Here is a 23,123-nt window from a genome sequence, read left to right on the forward strand (position 1 = left end):
ATCACCTTCATCCTCGGATGACAATAGATCACCTGCATCATTGTTGTTAGCTTTAAAGGCTATGGCTTTCTTACCTTTTGAGCTACCTTCTTCAATTTGCTGTTCTACTTCGTAGGATGTGAATGTTCCAATCAGTTCTTCCAATGTGATGGGTTGAATCCTCGTTGTTTCTTGAACTGAGGTCTTTACATTGTTCCATTCTTTTGGTAAGACTCTTAGCAGTTTGTTCACTTTTTCTCCCTTGGTAAATGTTTTTCCTTAATATGCAAGGCCATTCACTATGTCTATGAACTTGTTGAACATTTGAGCTACTGTTTCATCTGATTTCATCTTGAAGAGCTCGTACTATCCGAGCAGGATGTTTAGCTTCATTTCCTTTACTCAATCAATCCCTTCGTATATGAGTTCCAGTAGATCCCAAATTGCTTTAGCTGTGACACATGTGCAAATTTTATTATACTCAATCATAGATAAAGAGCAGTATAGAAGATGTTTAGCTTTAGCATTATGTGCTGCTCTTCTTCTTCGTGTTTCCTCAGCGTTAGGTGCTAAGGGAACGTTTGCAGCAGCAATCTTTGCTAGAACTTGTTGATGAATTCTTTGAGTAGCAGCAGGTGCAGGTACTTCCACGCCATGTTGGATCACATCCCATATTTCAAGATCAGTTGCCTCAAGATAGGCTTGCATTTTGTTCTTGTAATAGCTGTAATTGCTTCCATCAAAGTAAGGTGGCTTGTTAGGAGCAAGAGCATCACTAGTGATAAAACCACCAAAGTTAGCCATAAGATAAGGTCTCTATACTCAGAAGAAATACTCTTCACAAGATGAGCAACTAGGCTCCGATACCAATTGTTGGGACTAACTATGCAACTTAGAGGGGGGGTGAATAGGTTGCTTTGGAAGTTATTACAATTTTTGCGAAAAAACAGCGTGTACCAAAGATATATCGGGAAACACCAAATGTATGAGAGATAGAGTATCACTTGTATGCAAGAGATGATAAATGAAAATGTAAACAGCTGCACACAATGATATATAGTGGTTCGGCTTTATCCCCAAGCCTACGTCCACTCTCACCACTAACAGCCACAAATTGGGCTGGATTACACTAGTAAGTTGTTGATCAAGTTACACTCAGCAAGCACCACTGCTATCAACTTGTAAATCACACTACTAGGAGGTGGATACTGCTATTACTTGGTATACTTGAAACTTCAACACAATTACAATACAGCAAGTGCTATAGACAAAACAGGAGCACTTCACTTAGAATACAGCAAGTAAGAGATTTCATAATTCTTTGTAAGCATATATTCTCATTCTCTAACTTTTGGCTTCAAGGACCTTCTCTTTTATAGACATCTTCAAACTAGTCGTTGCTGATGTCTCGGAGAGGCAAAGTAGCCGTTAGAGTCGTTGGAGCTGCTCTCCGTGGAACTGACTGCCCATACAGTCTATTCTTGAACTTCTGCAGGCTTTCCCAAAATAGCTTCTGCTGTAACACTGTAGCTGCGACACTGACTACCTGTCAGAACGGCTATAATCCTTTCTGTCCGAGCTTATGCGGTGCCAATCCATTCCCAATGGCTACAATATTGACACAACGGTTACACCAAGTAAACCGTTATCAAAACATCACCAAATACTAGATCTCTTCATCCTTTAACAAGACATTGTCATTTAGCTTATCTTTGAGATCGATGGTGCTGTTTTTGCGAACTTTTCAGGACAATCTTGTGATCTTCTCTTCAATGAATAACATTATGATTTATCACTCAGTCCTTTGTATATATCTGCACTTAGACAATGTAGACATTAAATCAATGATAGTTTGGGTATCATCAAAATTCATTTAAAGATGTTTCTCCAACAGTCGTGACTATTTCTTGTTGATTAGATCGTCTTTAAACTTGGGCTGGATGGTTTCTAGTTCGTGTGGCAAGAAAATAATGGAGATCTCTTGTGGGGTTCGAGATCAATGGTAGTGTAAGAAGGTGAAATGAAGATTTAAGATATGTTATGCCGGAGTTGTGCTCGAGCCATAATTGCTGATAGGTGTCCGTGGAATTACTTCTGTTGGACGTGCTTGTTTGTCTAAATGGCAGTGCTTTCTTTGAACTGGAGATTATTTTGTGCTTGAGTCATAAATTGGAAATGCGAGCAATTTGAGCATGGACTCATCTTCTCCAATTGGGAAGAGAGATGTGCTTCGTTCCCCCTTTTCCATGTTAATATGCATGTGATTGTTAAATTTATAGGATTGTTATGATCCTTGATGACCTCATGAAATTTGGTAATTGTATACTTTTGCGCTTGAACTGCTGAGTTCTTATGAGGCATGTTTAAGATTTGATTCCATGTTTGTTGATATGTAGCGTCTTATTGGAAATTGGGTGAGCTTACTAGCGATATACATGTCAAGTACATATTGTCTGCTTGAAAGGTATGTATGAAATTTTAACAATTCTCTTATTGTTCTCGTCCACTTCCTGCCAGTTACCGAAAGTGACTTGGTTTATCTAAATCTGCGATTCAGCATGTTGGCGTTTAGTGATTTGAGTTTTTGGGTTGATCTTGCACTCAGAAAAAATATAGTTTTGAGTCGGTGGCTATGGAGCACTTGAGATTGAATGGTGCATATTGGGGGTTGACCACTCTAGATCTTCTTAGAAAACTTGGCACTGTGGATTCAAATGAAGTTCTTTCTTGGATCCTAACATGAGTCTGGTTTGTATTTATTTGTCTCTTGGCTTCTTTTTCGCAATTACCCAGAAAAAACTTGCGACTAATAGAACCTCCGTTGCAGAAGCCCCATTTTTTCATCCTCCCAAGGTCTGCAACCTATTCAAGATTGCTAATCAAGCTTCGAAACAGAACATTGGAGTGTTTGGATTAACCCAAATCACTTAAAGACATACAACCTTCGGCCTTCATTCTCTAACCAGGTCCTAAGCATCAACTCGGGTAAAACAATTAGGTGCATTTCCAGTGAACATCACTATTATCTTCAGCAATATGACAACGATAAAGCATCCCACATGAACTAATCCAGCGTCGTGTTTGCACTATGCTATATTGGTCCGCCGCCAGAGTGATGGCACCCCTGCGTACAACCTGTGGGTAGGGTTCAATTTTGAACTCTGGAGTGAGAATAGAGGTTAGAATTGTCGCGACCTAACCTCCCGCGGAAGAGAGAATAGGTTTAGGGGTACTGTCAATTTCGGGCCGATAGCCATCCATTGACTTGTCTCCCAAGCCATATCTCGCGCGACATCAGATGTTCAAAATTTTAATCGATTAAGTCTATGCAAATTTTAACAAAGAAGTGGCCACTAGCCTTTTTGAAGTCGACTAGAAACTCAGTAAGATACAAGAGGATATCTTACTATTCACGCAATCAAATATTCTAGATTTGGGGACTTGATTACATTAGCCTTAAGACTAACACCCTTTCGATACCTAATTTGGCCACATACTAACTAACGCCATGGCAACCTTTGGAAGAATTCTATCTTTCGTCCTAACCATTCTAAAACAAAAATAACATCCAAGGTATTTAAAAGCGCAACCAAGTATAATCACAAAGAAAACATACAAACATCTTAAAATGGTCTATAAAAAAAAGACAATTCAAAACAAAGAAACCTAATGTAAAGCCCTAAAGGAATGTCCAATTTTGGGTTTTAAATTTTGAGAAATTTTTCTGAATTTTTTTGAATATTTTATGATTTTTCTGAATTTTTAATATATTTTTAATTAAATTTTAAATTTTTTTAATTTTCTGGATTTTTTTAGTGATTTTCGGAATTTCCAAATTTTCATGCATTTTCTCAGAATTTTCTAATTTTTATTGATTTTCTAAGATTTTAAAATCTATTATTATTTTCTATTTTTTAATTTTTTTATAAATTTTTAAAGTTTTCTCAAATTTTTAATGAATTTTCTGATTATCTAAATTTTTTTACCAATTTTCGAAATTTTTTAATATTTTTTAATCTTCTGGAATTTTTAATAATTTATTATTATTATTATTATTATATTCGGGGAACGTGTTTGGACCGTTTACCCGATCCGAAGCGTTGATCCGACCCGCGTCGGATTAAAATGATTTTTTTAACATTTTTATATATTATTTGATTTTCCAAATTTTTTGTTTTTGTCTTTTCTCTCTTTTGTCTTTTGCCCCTGCTTCATCTTCTTCCCGAAGACGTCTCCCTCACCGAAGCAACAACCTCCACTTGAAGAAAATACCATTTTCAGCCAAAGCTCAAAACACTACTGAGCTATCCTCATCGGATCATCTAAGCGCCGCCATCAACCACTAATCCGTCTATCACCAGACCATCTCCGGCGACCACTTCCTGCACTTTCTTCATTGAAGCTCCCTCGTCCGAAGCCCACTCACCCGAATTCGTTCCAAAAATCTTTGAATCTGCACATAGACATGGGGGAGGAATAGAAGCAAGGGGCTAACCTGATGGGACTCTAACCCAAGGCCATCGTCGGATCAAGGAAATTCATTAAATTGCTCCGATTCATATATTCATGGACGTCCAGCGCCGTAGTGCACGAAAATGACATAAAATGAACAGAAACTCGGCAGTAGCTTTGATTCAGTCAATCAATGAAGAGAGTATAAACCAAAAGCAGATCAAAACGATATGGCACAACCGGTTGCACTAAGTCAGTTTCGGTATAACACTCAAACATTCTATCGAACATGTGATGCGCATTTCGGAAAGCAAGTTTCAGGTTCGTACCCATTGTGATTTGAGTCTTAATCCTGACATATAAAGGCCTGAACCAGCACTATTAATCACAGATCGATCATATTTCTGTACAAGGTGCCTACGGTCTCCCAAAAAGCAAATTCCGGATGATTGGCTCATCGAAACAGAGCTAAAACAGGGCGTTAGAGACGAACTCCTACCTGGTTCGGGAATAGAGTCGTCGTTGCCGTGCGTTCGCCGACGAGGCTTTAGAAGACAGACCGGAATTCTTCTTTTTCGTCTGAGAAGCGAGTTTATTGGACGAAGACCTTCGCTCGGCCGCGGACAGAGGTGATGGCCGATGTTCGCAGAACAAGAATCACTTGTTAATCCAGGAATCACCACCACAATGGGAGTTGTACCATATTTTGAAATGGAACTTTCCCTTCTGTAGCTGAAAGATGGAGGCCTCCCAAAGAAATTAAGAAACACTGTCTGAAGCTGAAGACTCGCAAGCCATGAAGTCGCCGAGTATGTTCTGTGAAGAATGAGGCACTTGGAGACGACGGTGACGTAAACGTCGGAGGAGGAGTTGAACGGGAACTTAGGAGGGACGATCGGAAGCAAGACACGAGGTCGTCGAAGAGATGGCACTCGAAGAAGTTGAAGAGGAAAACGACGAACCCCATGCAAGCGCCTAGAACGTTGTGCCAGATCGCAATGAGGGAGAGCACGCTGAGCAGGAGACCGTAAGCGCACGCGCCGCCGCAGCTCTCCGCCGAGCTCGCGCAATCTATCCTTGAAGAATGAAGAAGGTCAGGGTGCGCATGAAATGCATTCTGGAGCAAAATTTCTGCTTTAAAATGCATTCCGGAACAGAAATGCGTTTGTTAAACAATTTCCGGAATGCATTCCGGAGCAATTTTTGCATTCTGGAATAAATATGCGTTTGGTAAAAATGCATTCTTTTTTTGGCTTCAGAATCACTTTTTGATTCCAGAATGCATTTTGGCCCAAAATTCAGGAGTTATTTTTTTTTAGCTTCTTTTTTCCAGAATGAGATTTTCTTCTTTTCTCTCTTCTTTGTGCCCTTCACAACACATTCTTCTCATCGCTCGCCTTCGCTACTAGCCGCCACCCCCACCGCCGCTCGCTATTGCCGCCGACCGCCTCCGGCCACTGTCGGACGCCTCCCGCCGTCAGCCGCCAGCCACGGCCCAAAAAAATTCCAGAAAATCCATAAAAATTGAAAAATTCCAGAAAAAATTCATAAAAATTTCCAAAAAATAAAAAAGTCAAATTTCGGGAAAATAGGAAATTTGTTGAATTTTTTCCAAAAAAAATTCAAAAAATTCAAAACTTCACAGAATCACTTAGAATACCTATAACATCCACTTTGAGTGAAATTTAAATTTTTTGATGTGCCCAAAAAAAATAAAAATTCAAAAAAATTCAAAACTTCACAGAATGGCTTAAAATACATGTGGCCATCCCTTTTGAGTGAAATTTAATTTTTTTGAGATGCCCAAAAAATCAAAAAATCAACAATTTCAAAACTTCACAGAATGACTTAGAATACCTGTGGGCACCAACTTTGAATGAAATTTAAATTTTTTTAGGTGCCCAAAAAAAATCAAAAAATCAAAAAATTCAAAATTTCACAGAATGACTTAGACTACCTGTGGGCACCCACTTTGAATGAAATTTAAATATTTTGAGGTGCCCAAAAAAATCAAAAATTTCAAAACTTCACAGAATGGCTTAGAATACATGTGGGACACTCACTTTGAGTGAAATTTAAATATTTTTAGGTGCCCAAAAAAATAAAAAAATAAAACAGATTTCTCCCCCAAAAATCAATTTCTGGAACAGAATTAGTCATATTTTATCAAACAGATTTCTCCTCCAAACATCAATTTCTAGCAAGAATTCAAGAAATCAATTTCTGGCAAGAATTTGATTTCTGGAGCAGAATGGTTATCATTCGCGCCCTCAGTATCCGTCTCGCTCTCTCCATTTGTTTACTCTCGGCTAGAACCCCCTTTTTTCTCCATACGCCAGCTAGCAGTTCTAGAGGGCAGCGTGTGCGTGAAAAAAAAGGAGAGGAAGGGCCAGGCTTTTCATTTTCATTTTAGTTTTGATGGGCCCAAAGAAAGGGAAGAAAAGTGGGCCCAAAGAAAGAATAGAAATGAGAAGTTGGGTCTATCATTTAAAAGGGACGAAAATTGCTAAGCGAGCCGGATGCGCCGACCCACACGATTTCATTTTACTTTTTGATCATTTCATTCATTTTCATTTTTTTTATATTTTTGCGAAATAAATGGATATTTAAAAGGTCGACAAATATTCGGGTGTTGACAAGAATCTTTTCCAATACAAGCCCAACCCAATCGGCTTCAACTTTCAAAGGGGTGGTGGCAGCGGCATTGAGAAAATCGAAGGCCTTTGTTGCACAGAAGATAGAAGCCTATAACGAAAGGAAGCCGGTGGTTTGGGGGAGTCAGAAGACTATCATCTTTGGTGAAGCCGAAGAGCATTTTTTTGTTCTGAACTTCTGCGCATTTTTTCACTTTTTATCATCACGAGCTGCTTCTGTTCTTCAATTTAATTTTTTTTTTCGTCTAAGCTAATCTTAATTGAATTTCCTTGATGTTGTGACTGTTTTTCGCTGATTAGATCGTCTTTAACTTGAGCTGTATGGTTCCTAGCTCAGATTGCAAGAAAATGAGGGAGATCTCTTGCGGTAATCGAGATAGATAGTAGTATAAGAAGGTGAAATTGAGTATCAGAAGTGTATGTCGTAGTTGTTCTTCAATCATAATTGCCAATGGGTGTTAGTCGAATCACTTGTGATGGAACCTTGTTTGTTTGTCTGAATGACATGTTTTCTTTGAATATACGCTATGATATTGTTTTAGGCTTGATTTGGTTTTTGGGAATGCAAGCATGTTTTTTTTTTTGTCAACAAAGATAACTAAGCTTCATTACTTCAAGATGTTACTTCATTACACAAAACACGAGCCTCAGAGACAATGACGCTCCATAAAACACTAGGAGGATTAGTGAGCTAGTCCTTAGAAAGGCAGTTATGTCTATGGGCCTTGGCAATCCAACTTGCTGACCTTGATAAGAGCCTCGTCTTCCCACGAAGCTTGTTCTTGATCTGTAACTTGCCTTATCAGGTTCAAGTTGTCAGACTCCAACACAAAGTGCAAAGAAGACTTCGACCTCAGATGCTTGCATGCCTCAAGGAGAGCTAGGGCTTCAACTTGCCCGACTGTGGTCTCCAAGCTTGCTTTCCAAGCATGGCCTTATTAACGGATAATAAGTCTCTAAACCCCATTCCTCCTTGGTCCTTCCTTCTTTTCATAGCATTCCAGTTTTTCTAGTGAAGTCCTGTCTTTGAATCACCATTCTTCCACCAAACATTTGCGACTTTTCGTTCGATGGCTCGGCAAATGGAGACAAGCAGTTTAAAAATCGACGTGGCATATTGTGGTAGAGCTTGTATCGCTGCTTTAATGAGTGTTTCTTTTCCAGCTTTTGAGATCATCCTTTCTTTCCACCCTTCAATTTTCATGTTTACTCTACCCAAAATCCATGCGAACATTTTTTTCTTAGTTTGGCCCCAATCCGATGGAATCCCTAGGTACTTTCCAGTTTTTTCTAATTCCGAGACTCTCATTTCCGTCGCCGTATTCCTTCTTAAACTCATAGGACAGTCTCTACTAAAAAAGATGCCATATTTATTCAAGTTGACGGCTTGTCCCGAAGCAAAACAGTACTGGTTTAAAATTCCTGCGACATTCTGACATTCTTGAACCCTTCCATCTAGAAAGAATATTGAGTCGTCTGCAAATAAAAGATGGGATAGGGTTGGGCAATGTCTATTTAGTTTAATTCCCCATTATACTTCCTTCCTCCACCGCATTCTTTAAAAGACAGGAAAGTACATTAGCTACTAAAATGAAGAGGTAAGGGGAGAATGGGTCACCTTGACATAATCCTCTTGAAGGTTGGAAGAAGTTCAGTGGTTCACCATTAAATTTTATGCTCAAGGTAGCCGACATCACACAATACATAATACGAGCTACCCATTTGACATCGAAACCCATTTTGATCAAACATGCTTCCAAGATATCCCATTCTACCCTATCGTAGGCTTTTCTCATAGCTAATTTGAGCACTGCTTGAAACTTCTTCTTTCTATTTCGAATTCTAAGATGCAATACCTCCTGTACTACCATGATATTGTCTTGAATCTGTCTCCCCCCCACAAAAGCACTTTGTTCTCCAGCTATCAGTTTTGGAAGAAAACGTTTAAGCTAATTCGCCAAGACCTTTGAAATAATCTTGTATCCAAAATTGCACAAGCTAATTGGCCGAAATTGGTCAAGACTTTCTGGATTCAGCACCTTTGGAATAAGGGCAATATTAGTTCTATTCAGCTGAGGATTAAACGTACCTGTTTCAATGAAATCTGCCACCATTTTAAACATATCCTGACTTAGTATCCCCCAATCATGGTGATAAAATTGGCCGTTTAGTCCATTCGGACCAGGAGCTTTGGTTGCACCCAACTGGAAAACTACGTCCCTCACTTCTTCCATATTCAGATTAGCCATCTTTTTTTTGTTAATTTCCTCCGACATAATCCTTTGGCATTGTTCTATGACTGGTTGAAAGTTTCTGGGACCATTTGTACTCTATAGCTCCTGAAAATATTCTGTAGTCATACTTTTGAGCTACTCAATCTCTCGAATCCAGTGGTTCTCAGAATTTTTCAGTATTATAATTTATTTCTCTGCCTCCTTTGTATGGTTGTGGCATGAAAGTAACGAGTATTTTTGTCTCCCCATTTCAGCCAGTTTATGCGAGAGCGCATCTCCCATTACATTTCCTCCCGTCGCCAAACGCTTTCAATTTCTACTTTCAGCTCCTTAACTCTTACCTCATTTTGTTCTCCACTAACCGAATTTGTGAACTGCTGAAATTCCAGTTTAAAGGAGTTTATTTGTCAGGATGAGTCTATAAATTTTCTCTTGCTCCATCTCTCCAACTCGGCCGCTGCACATCTCAGCTTTCCTGTCATGTCTACTCTTCCCGATTTTGGTGACTCCCAAACAAATTTGACTACATCATAGCACTCTTCATCTTCTATCTAATAAACTTCAAATTTAAATTTTTCTTTCTTTTTACTTGCATTGGGAATAAGGATACTAAGAGAGAGCTATGGGCTGAACCAATGGCCGGTGGGGCATAAACTTCAGCTTCTGGGAATTTTACTCTCCATTCGACGCTACAAAGGACTCTATCCAGTCTTTCTTTCACCAATTCTCCCCCATCTCTATTATTTACCCAAGTAAAAGCACATCCCTTACTTTCTACATCCATTAAACAACAATCATTCAAGAAATCTTGAAACGCAGCAAGGCTGTAATTCTCGGCTGCCCTTCTCCCTACTTTTTCCCAATGATGCAAGATTTCATTGAAGTCTCCCATTGCAACCCACAGTAGGTTATTGCAACTCCTAATACCTTTTAGCTCCTTCCACAGCACAAGCCTTTCCTGGAAATCATTTGGTGCATGGACAAAAGTGATTCTCATTGCATTATGTTCCCCCTTCTCCTTTAAACGAAGATTAATGAAATGTTTCCTTGCTAAGTCTACTCCCACTTCTACTTCTTTCCACATTACTGCTAATCCCTCTGATATGTCCTCTGGTTTCACTATAAAACAATTCTGAAAGTTGAGCTTTCTCTTTACCCTCATCGCCCTTTTTTCATGGTTTTTTGTCTCCATTACAATTATTAACTTAGGCTTTACTTGAGCCACAAGGGCTCTCAAGGCTTGGACTGTCAGGGGTGAGCCTAAACCCTGGTAGTTCCAGCAAATAAGATTCATTTGTAAACCGGTAGCTAATTAGGGCAAGCAATCAATGCCCACTTTTCATCTTCTGTCAGCACGTGCACAAGTCCGTAATTAACATCGCCTAGCTCTTTTATTTCCTATAGTCACATGTTTCTTTTAATTTTCTCACTGTCCAGTCTCCAACAATACCTCAACCAATCTATTCAATTGACTCCACAGCAACAACTACCACAAAACCTGCTGTGGCGTAGCCACAGATAGGCACAACAAATAAGAATCACAGCTTAACTCTCTGTCAAGCATTTTGTCGAGCACTTGGTCTGCACCTGGTTGGATCCTCTGATTGTCAAAGGATTGTAGGTTCAAGCAAGTGAGATGGCTGAGCCAAGCAACAACTAAGAAGGCTCGATTTCAAGATGCATCAACTAGTGACAACTATTGAAACCAGCAGTGAAAAAGGATCCGAAACCACGTCAGGATAGTGGCGTGATTAAATGGTATGCCGTAGGGTAAAAGTGGAAGCACAGAGTCATAGGGTGTTGAAGACGATGGAGGATTGAAGGGGCAGTAGATAAAGAGGAAAAACTCTCAGATCGTAATCGAGAGAGGAAGCTCCCATTAGGGAGAGAGGTACTTTTTAAGATTGGAATGCAAGCAATTTGAGCACGGGCACATCTTCTCCAATTAGAAATAGAGACGAGCTTCATTCCCTCCGTTATGTACATATGCGATTAGTCGAAACAAAGTCGAACCTAATATTATGTTAAATTTACAGGATTGTTATGATCCTTGATGACCTCACCAAACCTTGTAATGATATGCTTTTTGCACTTGAGTTGCTGAGTTCTTAGGTGGCGTGCTTAAGATTTAATTCCATGTTCATAAATATGTAACGTCTTACGGCAGATGGTCGAGCTCGCTGGCGATGAACATGTCAAGTACATGCTGTCTGTTGAAAAGGTAGGTATGAAATTTTTACAATTCTCTTGTTGTTTTCTTGTCCACTTCCTGCCAGTTACTGAAAATGACTTGGTTTATCTGGATCTGCTACTGTTCAGCATTTCGGAGTTGATTTGAGTTTCTGGGTTGATCTTGCACTAAGAAGAAGGATAGTTTTGAGCCGGTGGTTATAGAGCACTTGAGATTGAATGGAGCATATTGGGGATTGACCACTCTAGATCTTCTTGGAAAACTTGACACTGTGGATTCAAATGAAGTGGCTTCGTAAATCCTGCAATGCCAACACGAGTCTGGTTTGTATTTGTTTGTCTCTTGGCTTCTTTATTTGCTAACTGAACCTCCACTGCACATTCAATCAAATATTTCTCATCTATTGCAATGATAACCACCACGTCTTAGGAGTGATTAGTGTTGCTTTAATGTATTTATGATCTAAAACTTGACTCTATAGAACAAAATGCGAATGACACTTAGGGCTGCTTGTGCAGGCGGCTTTGGTGCAAATATTGGACATGATCCGCATCTGCTGTATACATTCAGTGTTGTGTAAATTTTGGCCAATTTTGACAAGTTAGATGTTCTCGAAATCAATAAAGTGATAGATTGTATCCTTTGGAAAAAAGCAACCTAGATTTGCAAATTCTTACCATTGATGCAAGTTCGTTGGTGTTGTTTTATGCTATTAAGTTTTCAACGTCATGAGAGCGATAAAATTAAAGTTAGGCTCTATTGCGCATGCAAGAGGTCATCTTATGTCATGTTATGGAATTTTGATTACAGTTATAGTGTGTATATTGCTAGCCAAACATTGATGAGGAGGGCTCTTTCTATGGAGATTGAAGTTGCTATTGTTGGATAATCTCTGGTATCAAATGTTCTACATTGTTGTGCCTGAACTGTGATCCTGACATAAGAGCAGTGCAAAACAAAGACGGATCTTCTCTGGGGATATATGGGGAGAAGTCGATACTTAGTGTCTTGTCCTCATCTTTGATAAATAATAATTTTTGTGCTTCTTGAGGATGTTTCTTAAATAATTGACATTCCTTTCACCCCTTTTTTCCCTTCGAATGTTCTCTTCTTGTGCTATATGCTGTCTTGCGATGCTAAAATGGTTGGATTCGATAGATGTGGAGAAGGCTGTCGGATATATAGTGTGTTGCAAGACTTCGGATGGTGGTTTTGGTTGCGTTCCTCGTGCAGAGTCTCATGCAGGGCCTAGTATGTCATAACCTCATGCCGGAGCTCTTTCGCTGGTTTCTAATTTCTGATTGGTGCTTAGTAAGTCATGTATATGCTTAAATACAGGGTGGTCTTCTAATTTTGTTCCGATGAACACATCCAAAGGATAAAACCAAGTCGCCACAGTTTTAAGAAATTCCTTGGGACTCGTCTTAGACGTGAGAAAGCACGAAGGAGTTGCTAATTTCGGCGGAGAATTAGGCATAAAGCAATGAAGCACCAAGCAAGTAAATTAAGCTGCCCAAGAGCCTGACCAAGAACCTTACTACAAAGTGGCTCATTTTTCTCTCTTCTTTCAATACAAATAAGAAGCTATTTGCAAAACGGGGAACAGGAACGTAGGAGTAATCATGAAGCGACAAGATTTGGTGTTTCTACTTTCAATAGATAACAAAGCCGTGTGTCTTTGTCTAGCCAATTGTCTAGTCGGTCACGTTGTAAAATTGACCTGTGGAATCCCCAACCATATGCAGCAGACCTCAAATTACCAATGGAAACCATAACTGCCCAAAATATGAAAAGAAAAAAAAACCTGGATATCCCATTTTAATTCTGCATGATGAACCAAGAAGAGAAGCATTGTTTGCTTCATTTACAATCATCAAGAGCTCCTCACAGGTAATAAAGAGACATGGATACTCATTAAAGCGCACATTATCCAGACTTTAGAATATACTTACAGATAAACTCTTCACGAGAAGATGCACCCGATAAGACTCAATCGAGCAGTCCACAAAAGCATAGCAACATAACTAGATTAGGCACTCAAATAGTCAAACAATTGCAAGAAAGCAGACCTTTACACAACTATTACCATATGGTAATGAAGCTGGAGCTAGAGCTCGAGCTCATGCTTAACCACGCAAAGATAAAGCACACCATTACATTCAACTAAACACCAACTCCACACCACTCTTACCTGTTCTTCAGCGATTAGTTAGTGATCCAGAGCTTGAGTTCAGGCCCGTGACTTACGCCACCGATGGAGTTAATGAATGCAGCAAATTCCTCCAGCTGAGCGGCACTGAAGAAGAAAATGTGCACCAGAGTGAAAAGTGGCACTGGAGAAGGACTTGAAGCTCACGGACATGGAACTTGAAGCTCGCGGACATGGAACTTGAAGCTTTGCGGACGACGAACTTGAAGCTTGCGGACGACGGAACCTGGGAAAGAAGAGACGATGGCGACAGATGACAAACGACGGACTGAAGCTTGCGAGGAGCGAGTAGCGACTGAGGATCGGGCGACAGTGATTTGCTTGAGTAGCGGGAGAGAGGAAGAAGAAAACGTGAAAAAGAACCCCAATCGCAATTCAATCCATTGTTCACGCAAAATAATCGAACTTTCTTTGTCCTTTTCGTTTTACCGACTCTGCCTGCAGAAGGAAACGATAAGGTGAGTTGAGTTGAGGTATCTTAAAAATTTCTCTTAAGAAAGGCCCTTTCGTTATAGATGGTGAGGGATGTAAGATCCCTCACCTCGCCACCGAAGTGGACACACAGACAGCATATGGAGATTCCCAGTAAATCGGGAATTTTAATAAAGCAGAAATAGAAAGCAAGTAAAGCAGAAGAAACAGCGATGATCTATGAATAGAAAGAAGGCGCACCCTTTCCTCTGTTTCTGTTTCTGATTCTGATTCTGATTCTGTTTCAGAGTCCGCTCTTTCAATTATAGAGTTCATGTCCGGTACTGTAACAATAGCAGAGAGGTGTACCGGAGCATCCCCTGTTTCTGTTTCAGATTTATCGAATCTAAATATAAAGTTCCCCTGCACTGTTATATAAAAACCCTCTGTTTCTGTATGCGTTGTTTCTGTTTCAGAGTCTGCCGTTTCAATTTCAGTTCCATTTAGAATCTTTTTGTAAGACCCCCAAGAGTTGTGAGATCGACCACAATCAGGTAACTTCCCACTACGTTTTATGCTTATTGAGCACTTATCTGGTATTTTTGAGCTCGATGGATCAAGAATCCTCTCCACTGATCCGCACCGATCAATTGTCAACTGATGCAAAAACTTTAACTCGTCAATGCCCTCGACAACCTGCAGGTTCCAGCACCGGTTAAGAGTCAACTCCGTCAGGTACTTCAAGTTTGACAAACCCCCTAATCTTTTTAATGAAGTGCACCCTCCAACAGACAATATTAACAACAGCGTAGGAACAAATTGAATATCCTCTAACCCTGGGCACCCCCACAGAACGAGTTTTCGAAGCGTATTTATGGAGCTTGGGAAATGGAAGTCTCCCCTCCAATGATCAATCAACTCGGGAGCTTGTAGCTCATTGCACCCCGGCTCCTCCCGCAGATGAACTGACCCATCCGATGATTTATGGCCTTCCGTGAAAATAATTTCAATTTGCCGTAACACCTTGCTTTTTTCCGATTTTGTCGAACTTGATGCAACGGTTGCAGTCTCCTTTTTCGATGGAGGAAGCCGTATTTGTTTCCCTCGAGTGTCGTAGAGCTCTAGAACCATCAACTCTGATGATGGAAGTCGTTTGAAAGCTGGCACGTCTAGTCCATGTAGAATAAGTTCTTTCAGCTGAGAAAGGGAACCCAACTCCATAGTCGAAACGCAGACATTTGAAAAGCAAAATTGCAGCTTGCTCAGTCTGGATAAACTCCCAATCCACTGCAAGTCGCAAGTTTGAATTATATCTGATTCGGCAACAGATTCAGAGCCATCGGACAGGGCCAGTTCAACTAGATTAGTAAGGTATGAGAGGTTAGGGACAGTCACCAACGAAGTAGATGTCAACTGTAGAGTGGTCAAACTTCTAGGGAGCTCCGGCAGCTCTTGTATCTGATTGCAATTATTCAAATGCAGTGTTCGGAGGCAAAGAAGCTTGCTCATTGTACTGGGCAGTTTTTCAATCGATGTGAATGATGCATTGACAGATGATAGGCTTGATAGTCTATCAATGGAATCTGGTAACCTTGTAATTCTGGTGCCCCATACATCCAGCTTCATTAACGACGTTAATTTCAAAACCGAGTCGGGGAGTTCCCTCAAGCTATCACAACTCCTAAGAGAGAGGTGCTGCAGTTCCCGTAATTCTCCAATTTGTTGAGGCAATTTTTCAATTTCAACACATAACTCAAAACTCAAGTCAGTTAGCTTCGTCAGTTTCCCAATAGAGCGATCAATTTCCTTCAAGGAAAGAAAATTGGAAATAGTCAACTTCTCTAAACTTGAGTTCCGGGGAAAAGTTGGTTTCCCATGTATCAGCGTATTATAACAAAGAGTGAGAACCTTCAATTTCCTTGCCTCCTACAAAAGCCAATGAAACCTCAGGATAGACAAGAAATAAATATGGATTTAGGCTACCAATGAGAAAATTAGATCATAAATCTATCAGATTTTTACCTTCAGTGAATGAGAAAATTAGACTAAGGGTGAAACTAGCATACCTTGATTAGGCTCCGAAACACATCTTCTGTGATATCAACCCCAGAAAGATTCAACACAACCACGTTTTCTAGATGCCACGAATTAGTTGCCTCAAGCCGTTGACAATGGGCAGCGGCAGGTCCAGGAGGAATAGCATAATCGTAATCCAAACTGATCCATTTCAATTCGGAAAGACAGCCCATAAAGTCACCTTGGCAGTTTACCTCACACAACGAAAGAAACCTTATATTCGGGAATCGCTTAATTTGCTCCGAAGTGACAATTATAGGATCTTTCGACGGAGCCCCATGTTTCATACGAAGTGCTTCAACGCTTCCCTTGGTCTGCCAATGACATTAAGGAGCAGAAAGAGGAATTTGTCAATATTTCACTATTTTATTTCGCAGAAGAAAAGAAAAAATGTAGTAGAAGTGTAGCTCCCAATTCAAAAACGTGAAACATCAATTAAGAAGAGGTTATAAGTAAATTTCAATTCAAATTTGGCCATACTTTACCTCTGTTGATTTTAATTTGTGAATGATGTCATCTTTATCCCACAATCGGGTTCCCTCTTCTTTGGCAATTTTTCTTCCAAGATCTCTAAACTGATCATGCATCCAAAGGCTATTATCGTCTAACTCCTTTATCATGCATCTGTTAATAAGGACCTCGATGGCATCCATTGGGTAAAACTTACAATCTTTCCACATGTACATTGGATTAGTCTTATTCTCACCAATGAAAAAGCATGCAATATCGAGGAATATTTGTTGTACATGCCACTCTAAGGCATCATAGCTAATCCTTAGCTTTGCCAAGACATCCTTATGAGGTGTTTTCTTTAGCTTCTCTAGCCACTCTTTCCATATTTCTTTGTTTTTCTTATAAAAGAGGGATGAACCTATTGCTTGAAGAGCTAAAGGTAGTCCATTTGTAGTATCGACAATGCCCTTTGAAAGAGTGCAGTAGTCATCTGGAGGAGAGTCCTCGTTGAAGGCATGCCTACTAAAAAGTTTAAGTGCATCTTTGCCGCTTAACCCCATCATTTCATAATCCTTGAATTCATACTTAAATCCCCTAATATTCAGAACACTCTTGTCCCTAGTGGTAACAAGTATTCTAGTACCAGGATAGAAAATTTTCTCTCCAATTAGCTTTTGGATCTGGTAGGCCTGATCAACATCATCCAATACAATTAGCACCTTCTTGTTGCAAATTGTATCTTCAATCATATTGGTCCCATGATCAACGTTTGCAATGTAAGTTTCCTTTCCAGTGACATCGAACAATAATTTTTTTTGCAACTTCTCTAAACGATTGGTTTTTGCTATTTCCCTCACGTCGTCAAGAAAGCTGCAATTTTTCCCAAAGCGAGGACATAGTTGGTTGAAGATAATCTTGGCAAGTGTTGTTTTACCGCTGCCGCCCATCCCGTAGATTCCAATTAGCCGCACACCATCAGAGTCGATGTCTAAGAAATTGTTTATGGTTGCTATTCGATCCTCCATTCCAACTAAATCTCTGGTTACACGTCTTTGTCTTGTCTCGAGCCTGGCCATAACTTCTTGAACAACCGTCTGGATAAGTTCCACATAGCTGCCACAAAGTTGAACATTTTCAATTGAGAAAAGGTGAGAAATTTGCATGTTGACCAACCATCTACTAACCAACCAGGTGGGAACGCGATCAAGTTTAGGATATAGAAGAGAAACGTTTGATCTTTATATCAAGTAGAAGAATCAGAATTTCTGGCAAAAAATAGTTGAAGTATCAAAATATAAACATCTAACGATTTACCGTAATAGAAGATTTACTTAAATATAAAATGGCCCGATTGTACAAAATAATTTTTACAATCATGGTTAGATTGTTACCTTGAATATTTCTCCAGCTCCCATCCCTTGTAGCCACAAACTTCTTTGAGAGCTTTCTGCCATCTCTCTATATCCTTGGAGTTGAAATTCGATATGGCTTCTTTGTACAACGAGGTTTTCAACTTCACGTCATCGGGTATCACATTGTAGAAGATGGGTAGTATGACCTGCTCTTTCCTATCTTCTTTATATTTAGAGGCATTCTCCACCATCTCCGCAAGCTCGTTGAGGCACCGGTCACTTGAAGCGTAATTTTTGGAGAAGATGGGTATGTAGAGCTTGGAATTGTCGATCGCTTGTAGAAGGTTGCCACTAATTCTGTCACTTGATCGAAGCCCTTCGTCATAGGTGAAAACACTAATCCCGGCATCTACCAAGGCTTGGTGGAGGCTATCTGTGAATGTACGACAAGTATCAAGCCCTGTAAAACTCAAGAAGACCTGGTACTCACCTCCTGATGTATTGCTAGTGCTTGTTCCCGTCTCTAAGTTCGCCATAGGAGCTCACTTCGCACTTGGCAAGGTCAGCCCTCTCACCTGGTCTCTGAGTTCGCCATATGACATTTCACATATTTGAATCCCATCTCATTTGCCATCCAAAACGCGTATAGGCAACTTCGTAGCAAGTGCAGTTTTTAGTTTATAGTCAATAAAGTTGATGGCTTTAGAAAAGAAAAATAAGGTGGAGGACAATTGTGGAGGTACGCCTTTTTACACGCTCAATTTCTTTCGAGTTGCTCCTTTGTGCTGTTCACTTTGTGCTTTTGAACTTTTGGATTAAAAATATTTGATTCTCTATATCTATAGTTGGGCATATTTAAAATCCTAATCTAGTATTGTAAAATAACAATTTATTTATATAGAGTAACGAAATATTCCTAAAGAATCGCTTGTCATTCTAACACTTAGGACTTCGGATAATTAGAAAAATCTAGTTCATACTACAAAGATTGGATTTGCTGCATTCTCTACAACAAATGCTCCACCTAAGCATTACCTAAGCATATACGTACTACTACTTACTATGAAATATTTGTTTTGATCTCTTCGCCTTAAAGACTTACCTTTAATTACAAGTAATTTCCCTTAACAACTCAAATATTCTCATAAAACGTGTCATTATATTAAAAAGCAAATGATCATTTATTTCCTACCGACGACAATTAGAATGAGAGCATAGTGTAGTTAGAGTGGTTTGGACGTTAAACCAAATATGTTAGAATATATTTCGAATTTGAGCTCGTTGGATGAAATAGGACCGGATGGGATTATGGACGCTCAACCACTGTTCAAAATTGGTGGGAGGAAATGCAGGGATGGCCTGTCAATGGCCATGATGCCACTCCATCGTGGTGTCGCTCTGTGCACGAAAGGAAGAAAGGGAAACCATGATGGTATTGACCATAAGAGACGGCTTTGCTCAGCTGAAGAAAGGGAAACGAGATTAATGATGATGGCCATTGCCGATGTGGGCCGAAAGGGAAGAAGACGAAGAAAGTTGCAAGGATGGTGTCTTTCCATGTTGGCCACTCAGTCGTTTCCTTTCTTCTTCTTTATTTGGTTCTGCTGAATTTGCTCTTTAAATACCAGGAGAGCTCTGAAGGCTGCACAGAGCATATTGAAAAGCGTGCCAAGAGTTGCCCTTGATCACACCAAATATTTCTGTTCCGAAGCCGATTATATTGTTAAGATTTGTGTCATTTCGTTACGCAAGAGAAATTTTAAACGTTAAACATTATTAAATATAATTAGAACCTAAAAAATACGGAGAGTATTTAAATGACTCGAGTGTGATTATAACTTTCATTTCATCTTTTAATCTATAATGGAATTTTATACTACTCTTTTCGTTGACGTAGATCACACGACTGAATCATGTAAATTTAGTATTCGATTCATTTTCTTATTTTGTGCAATTTATTTGATTGCTTTTTTTTTTATTCCAAAAGGAATATGGTTTGAAGGAAAGTGACACCGGACTAAAAGATATTCAATAGCATTAGGCATTCATGAATAAATGCATGAAAAAGTATCTTTTATTTTCTTTAGATATCGATCAATGTTTATAAGCTTAAACTCGTGGTCGATGATAGGATTTGTCCCATAACCCGCTTAACTTAAACTCCAACCATAAGGACGAGATTCAATGCGGTCTACACGACCCGTTTCTTCTAAGGTCCCTCCGACAATGCATAGCGACGTTCTTTTATTGCCATTTTCTCCATTGAATAGCGCCAGCCCGTGTGTACCTTTCCCTTCGCTTCCTTCATTTTCCATGATTTTATGGTCGCATATATTTGATTTAATTAGTTTTGGACGCAACATATCAAGAAAATCGTAAATTTGTAACTACAATCTTGACATATTAAATAAGTCTGTTTTGCATGATTTGGCATAGATTGTCACGACATTTGTTAGCAATACACCTCTTTGGTTGGCACGATCTATAATATTTCCTCTTAATAAATATATCATGAGAAATTGAAAATAATTATGAATATTATCCTTCGGAATTTGAACCGCTGGAGCAGAAGTAATGAAGATCAGATAGAGCCTAGTCGCAATTATTTATTTTTTGGCTTGTTTTATGTATATATCTTTTTGGTGGCGTTATTAGTTGCTTTTAATTATTATTATTATTATTATTAGTTGCTTTGACTTGTTGACTAAATTGGCGTACCGTACCGTACCGTACGAAGACTTTGAGGGGATGACTTGTCCACATTTATTTTATCTCATTTATAACACTAGTATTCAAATCATTCGACTGAATTAACACCGATTTTTACATGCAAATCGCTTCATCCATTAGGTTGGCTCCATTCAAGGATGGCTAACGGGACACTTCAGTGTAATGAGTAAAGGACATCGTGATCAAATTTGAACAAAATGTTGTTTCAAGAATAGCATTCAAAATACACATAATGCATTGATGATGGTTTATACGAACCCAACTTTGCACAAATTATGTACGTACAAAACAACAATCCTTCCAAAGATATAGCAATCGGATATCATAAGTATGGTCATCTTCGATGCACTTCTTTATACAACTTAGCAATACCTTATGGAAACGGTATGAGCATGTACATCCTATGCTTTCAAGCCATTGCTTCAAATGATTGGAATACATAAAAAGTGTTAATGCTTACTTTTTAAGTAAATTAGAAGATCATGCGAGACCATATTACAAGATCCCCAAAAGATACCAAAATGTCATTAATCTAAATTATGTTTTTACCTTTTAATTAATCACGCATGCTACATACAACTTTAATAAATCCGAAAGGTTTTAGGCATGTGGAAAGTTTAAGTGCGTTATTTTGAGTGTGCAGCTCATTGTTTGTCAAATTTCAGCCGTTCTTTTGGATTGGGCATTTTAGTAATAGTAACATTACATTCCTCAATGGGAAGAGCTTTCACTACATTCCTAACGTGAAAAGCTTCTACACCACGTCATCCTCCTTCAGAAATTTACAAAAGAAGAAAAAGCGCGTTACATTAGAAAAGGAGAAAATGATGTTTATTATATAACATGATGAAATTCTTGATTTTAATGCTCGAAGCCCAACGCCATTTTCGTCAGTGAGAGACATTATTTTGGATGTTTGCATTGCGTGACTCACGGGATTTAATTGAAAGTTACAGACAAGTAACTTCACAACAACTGCAGCTTTCTATTTATAGTCAATAAAGTTGATGGCTTTAGACAAATGAGATGGAGGACAATTATGGAGGTGTACCATTTCACATGTCCAATTTCTTTCGAGTTTCTTCTTGGTGCCTTTGAACTTTTGAATTAAATAAAAATCTGATTTTCAAACGTTTAAATCATTTATAATTATTCTATAGCTATATCTATGTCTAAACATATTTATTTAGATAAAATCACAATCTATCTATATAAATGCATGATAAAAAATATTCCTAAAGAATCCCTCTCATTATGACACATGGAGCTGTGTATAATTAGAAGATTTTCCTTCGTATTATTGAGATTGGATTTGTTGCATTCACTAACTACGAAAAAAATGCTCCACCTAAGTACTACCTAAGCATATACTTACTACTCATTATGAAACATTTGTTTTGTTTTCTTCACCTTATAATTAATTATCTTTAACCACTCAAATATTGTCATAAACACGTCTTTATACAACACTCATTTTTTTATCGAGAATTGTTTGAATGTGAGCATGAGGTGGTTAGGTGGTTAGTGCCATCTGCCAAACCAAATTATATAAATGTGGAGATATACCTTCAGCCGGAGCCCGATCAAATCAGACCGGACGAAAATTATGGAAGAGCGGTGAGAGGAAATGGCAATGACGGCCTGTCCATGGCAATGACGCCATCCCATCATGCCGTTGCTTTGAGCATGGAAAGAAAGGGAGGCCATGATGGTCTCGACCATAAGAGACAGCTTTGCTCAGCTGAAGAAAGGGAATAAAGAGATTGATGATGGGACAAAAGGGAGGAAAACGACAAAGAAAGTTGCAATAATGGTGTCTTTTAACGATGGCCACTCGTTGTTTCCTTTCTTCTTCTTTATTTGCTTCTAGTCAATTTTCTCTTTAAATTCGAAGAGATGAGAGCTCCCAGGACTGCACAGTGGAGACTGAAAATTTCCTCTCAAGGGTTGATTCAGAAAGGTTTTCTTCCTGAAATTACATAACATGAAGCCGATTAAATCTTGTGTTAATATCTATGTCTTTCTTGTATGAGATTGTGTTAATTCATTGCCAATTCAATGATGGCCTGTCCATGGCCGTGATGCCATCCCATCATGGTGTTGTTTTGAGCGTGGAAAGAAAGAGAGACCGTCCTGGTCTTGACCATAAGAGACGACTTGGCTCAGCTGAAGAAAGGGAAAAGAGAGATCGATGATGGCCCCGGCTGATATGAGACAAAACGGGAAGGAAAAAGACGATGAAATTTGCAATAATGGTGTCCTTTAACGAGCCACTCATTGCTTGTTTTCCTCTTTTTATTTGCTTCTAGTGAATTTTCTCTTTAAATACGAAGAGGAAGAGCTCTTGACGAGAGGCCCGAGTACTGCGCAGAGGGGATTGAC

General features: G+C 39.1%; 1 protein-coding gene and 2 pseudogenes across 2 annotated transcripts; 1 reads left to right on the forward strand and 2 right to left on the reverse strand.

Annotated features, from left to right (window-relative positions):
* The first annotated feature begins 10,908 nt into the window (after nucleotides 1-10,908).
* Nucleotides 10,909-12,772, forward strand: LOC115669592 (geranylgeranyl transferase type-2 subunit beta 1-like; annotated as a pseudogene).
* A 1,097-nt stretch (nucleotides 12,773-13,869) lies between these two features.
* LOC115669682 (uncharacterized) lies at nucleotides 13,870-16,507 on the reverse strand. 2 transcript variants are annotated; one of them, XM_056306575.1, is made up of 3 exons: nucleotides 16,197-16,507; nucleotides 14,392-16,056; nucleotides 13,870-14,157 (listed from the first exon to the last, which is right to left on the reverse strand). In XM_056306575.1, the coding sequence occupies exons 1-3, from the start codon at nucleotides 16,491-16,493 to the stop codon at nucleotides 14,107-14,109; spliced, it is 2,013 nt and encodes a 670-aa protein (XP_056162550.1). In that variant the 5' UTR covers nucleotides 16,494-16,507; the 3' UTR covers nucleotides 13,870-14,106. The 2 variants fall into 2 exon arrangements, with proteins under 2 accessions (XP_056162550.1, XP_056162549.1); XM_056306574.1 differs by having other exon boundaries at nucleotides 14,088-16,056.
* Nucleotides 16,508-16,701: 194 nt separating this feature from the next.
* Nucleotides 16,702-18,638, reverse strand: LOC130136553 (disease resistance protein L6-like; annotated as a pseudogene).
* Between the last annotated feature and the right edge of the window lie 4,485 nt (nucleotides 18,639-23,123).

This window comes from Syzygium oleosum, unplaced genomic scaffold (assembly GCF_021117445.2).
Source record: "Syzygium oleosum isolate NSW1041296 unplaced genomic scaffold, Sole_v2.1 Sole_v2.46, whole genome shotgun sequence".
NCBI lineage: Eukaryota > Viridiplantae > Streptophyta > Magnoliopsida > Myrtales > Myrtaceae > Syzygium > Syzygium oleosum.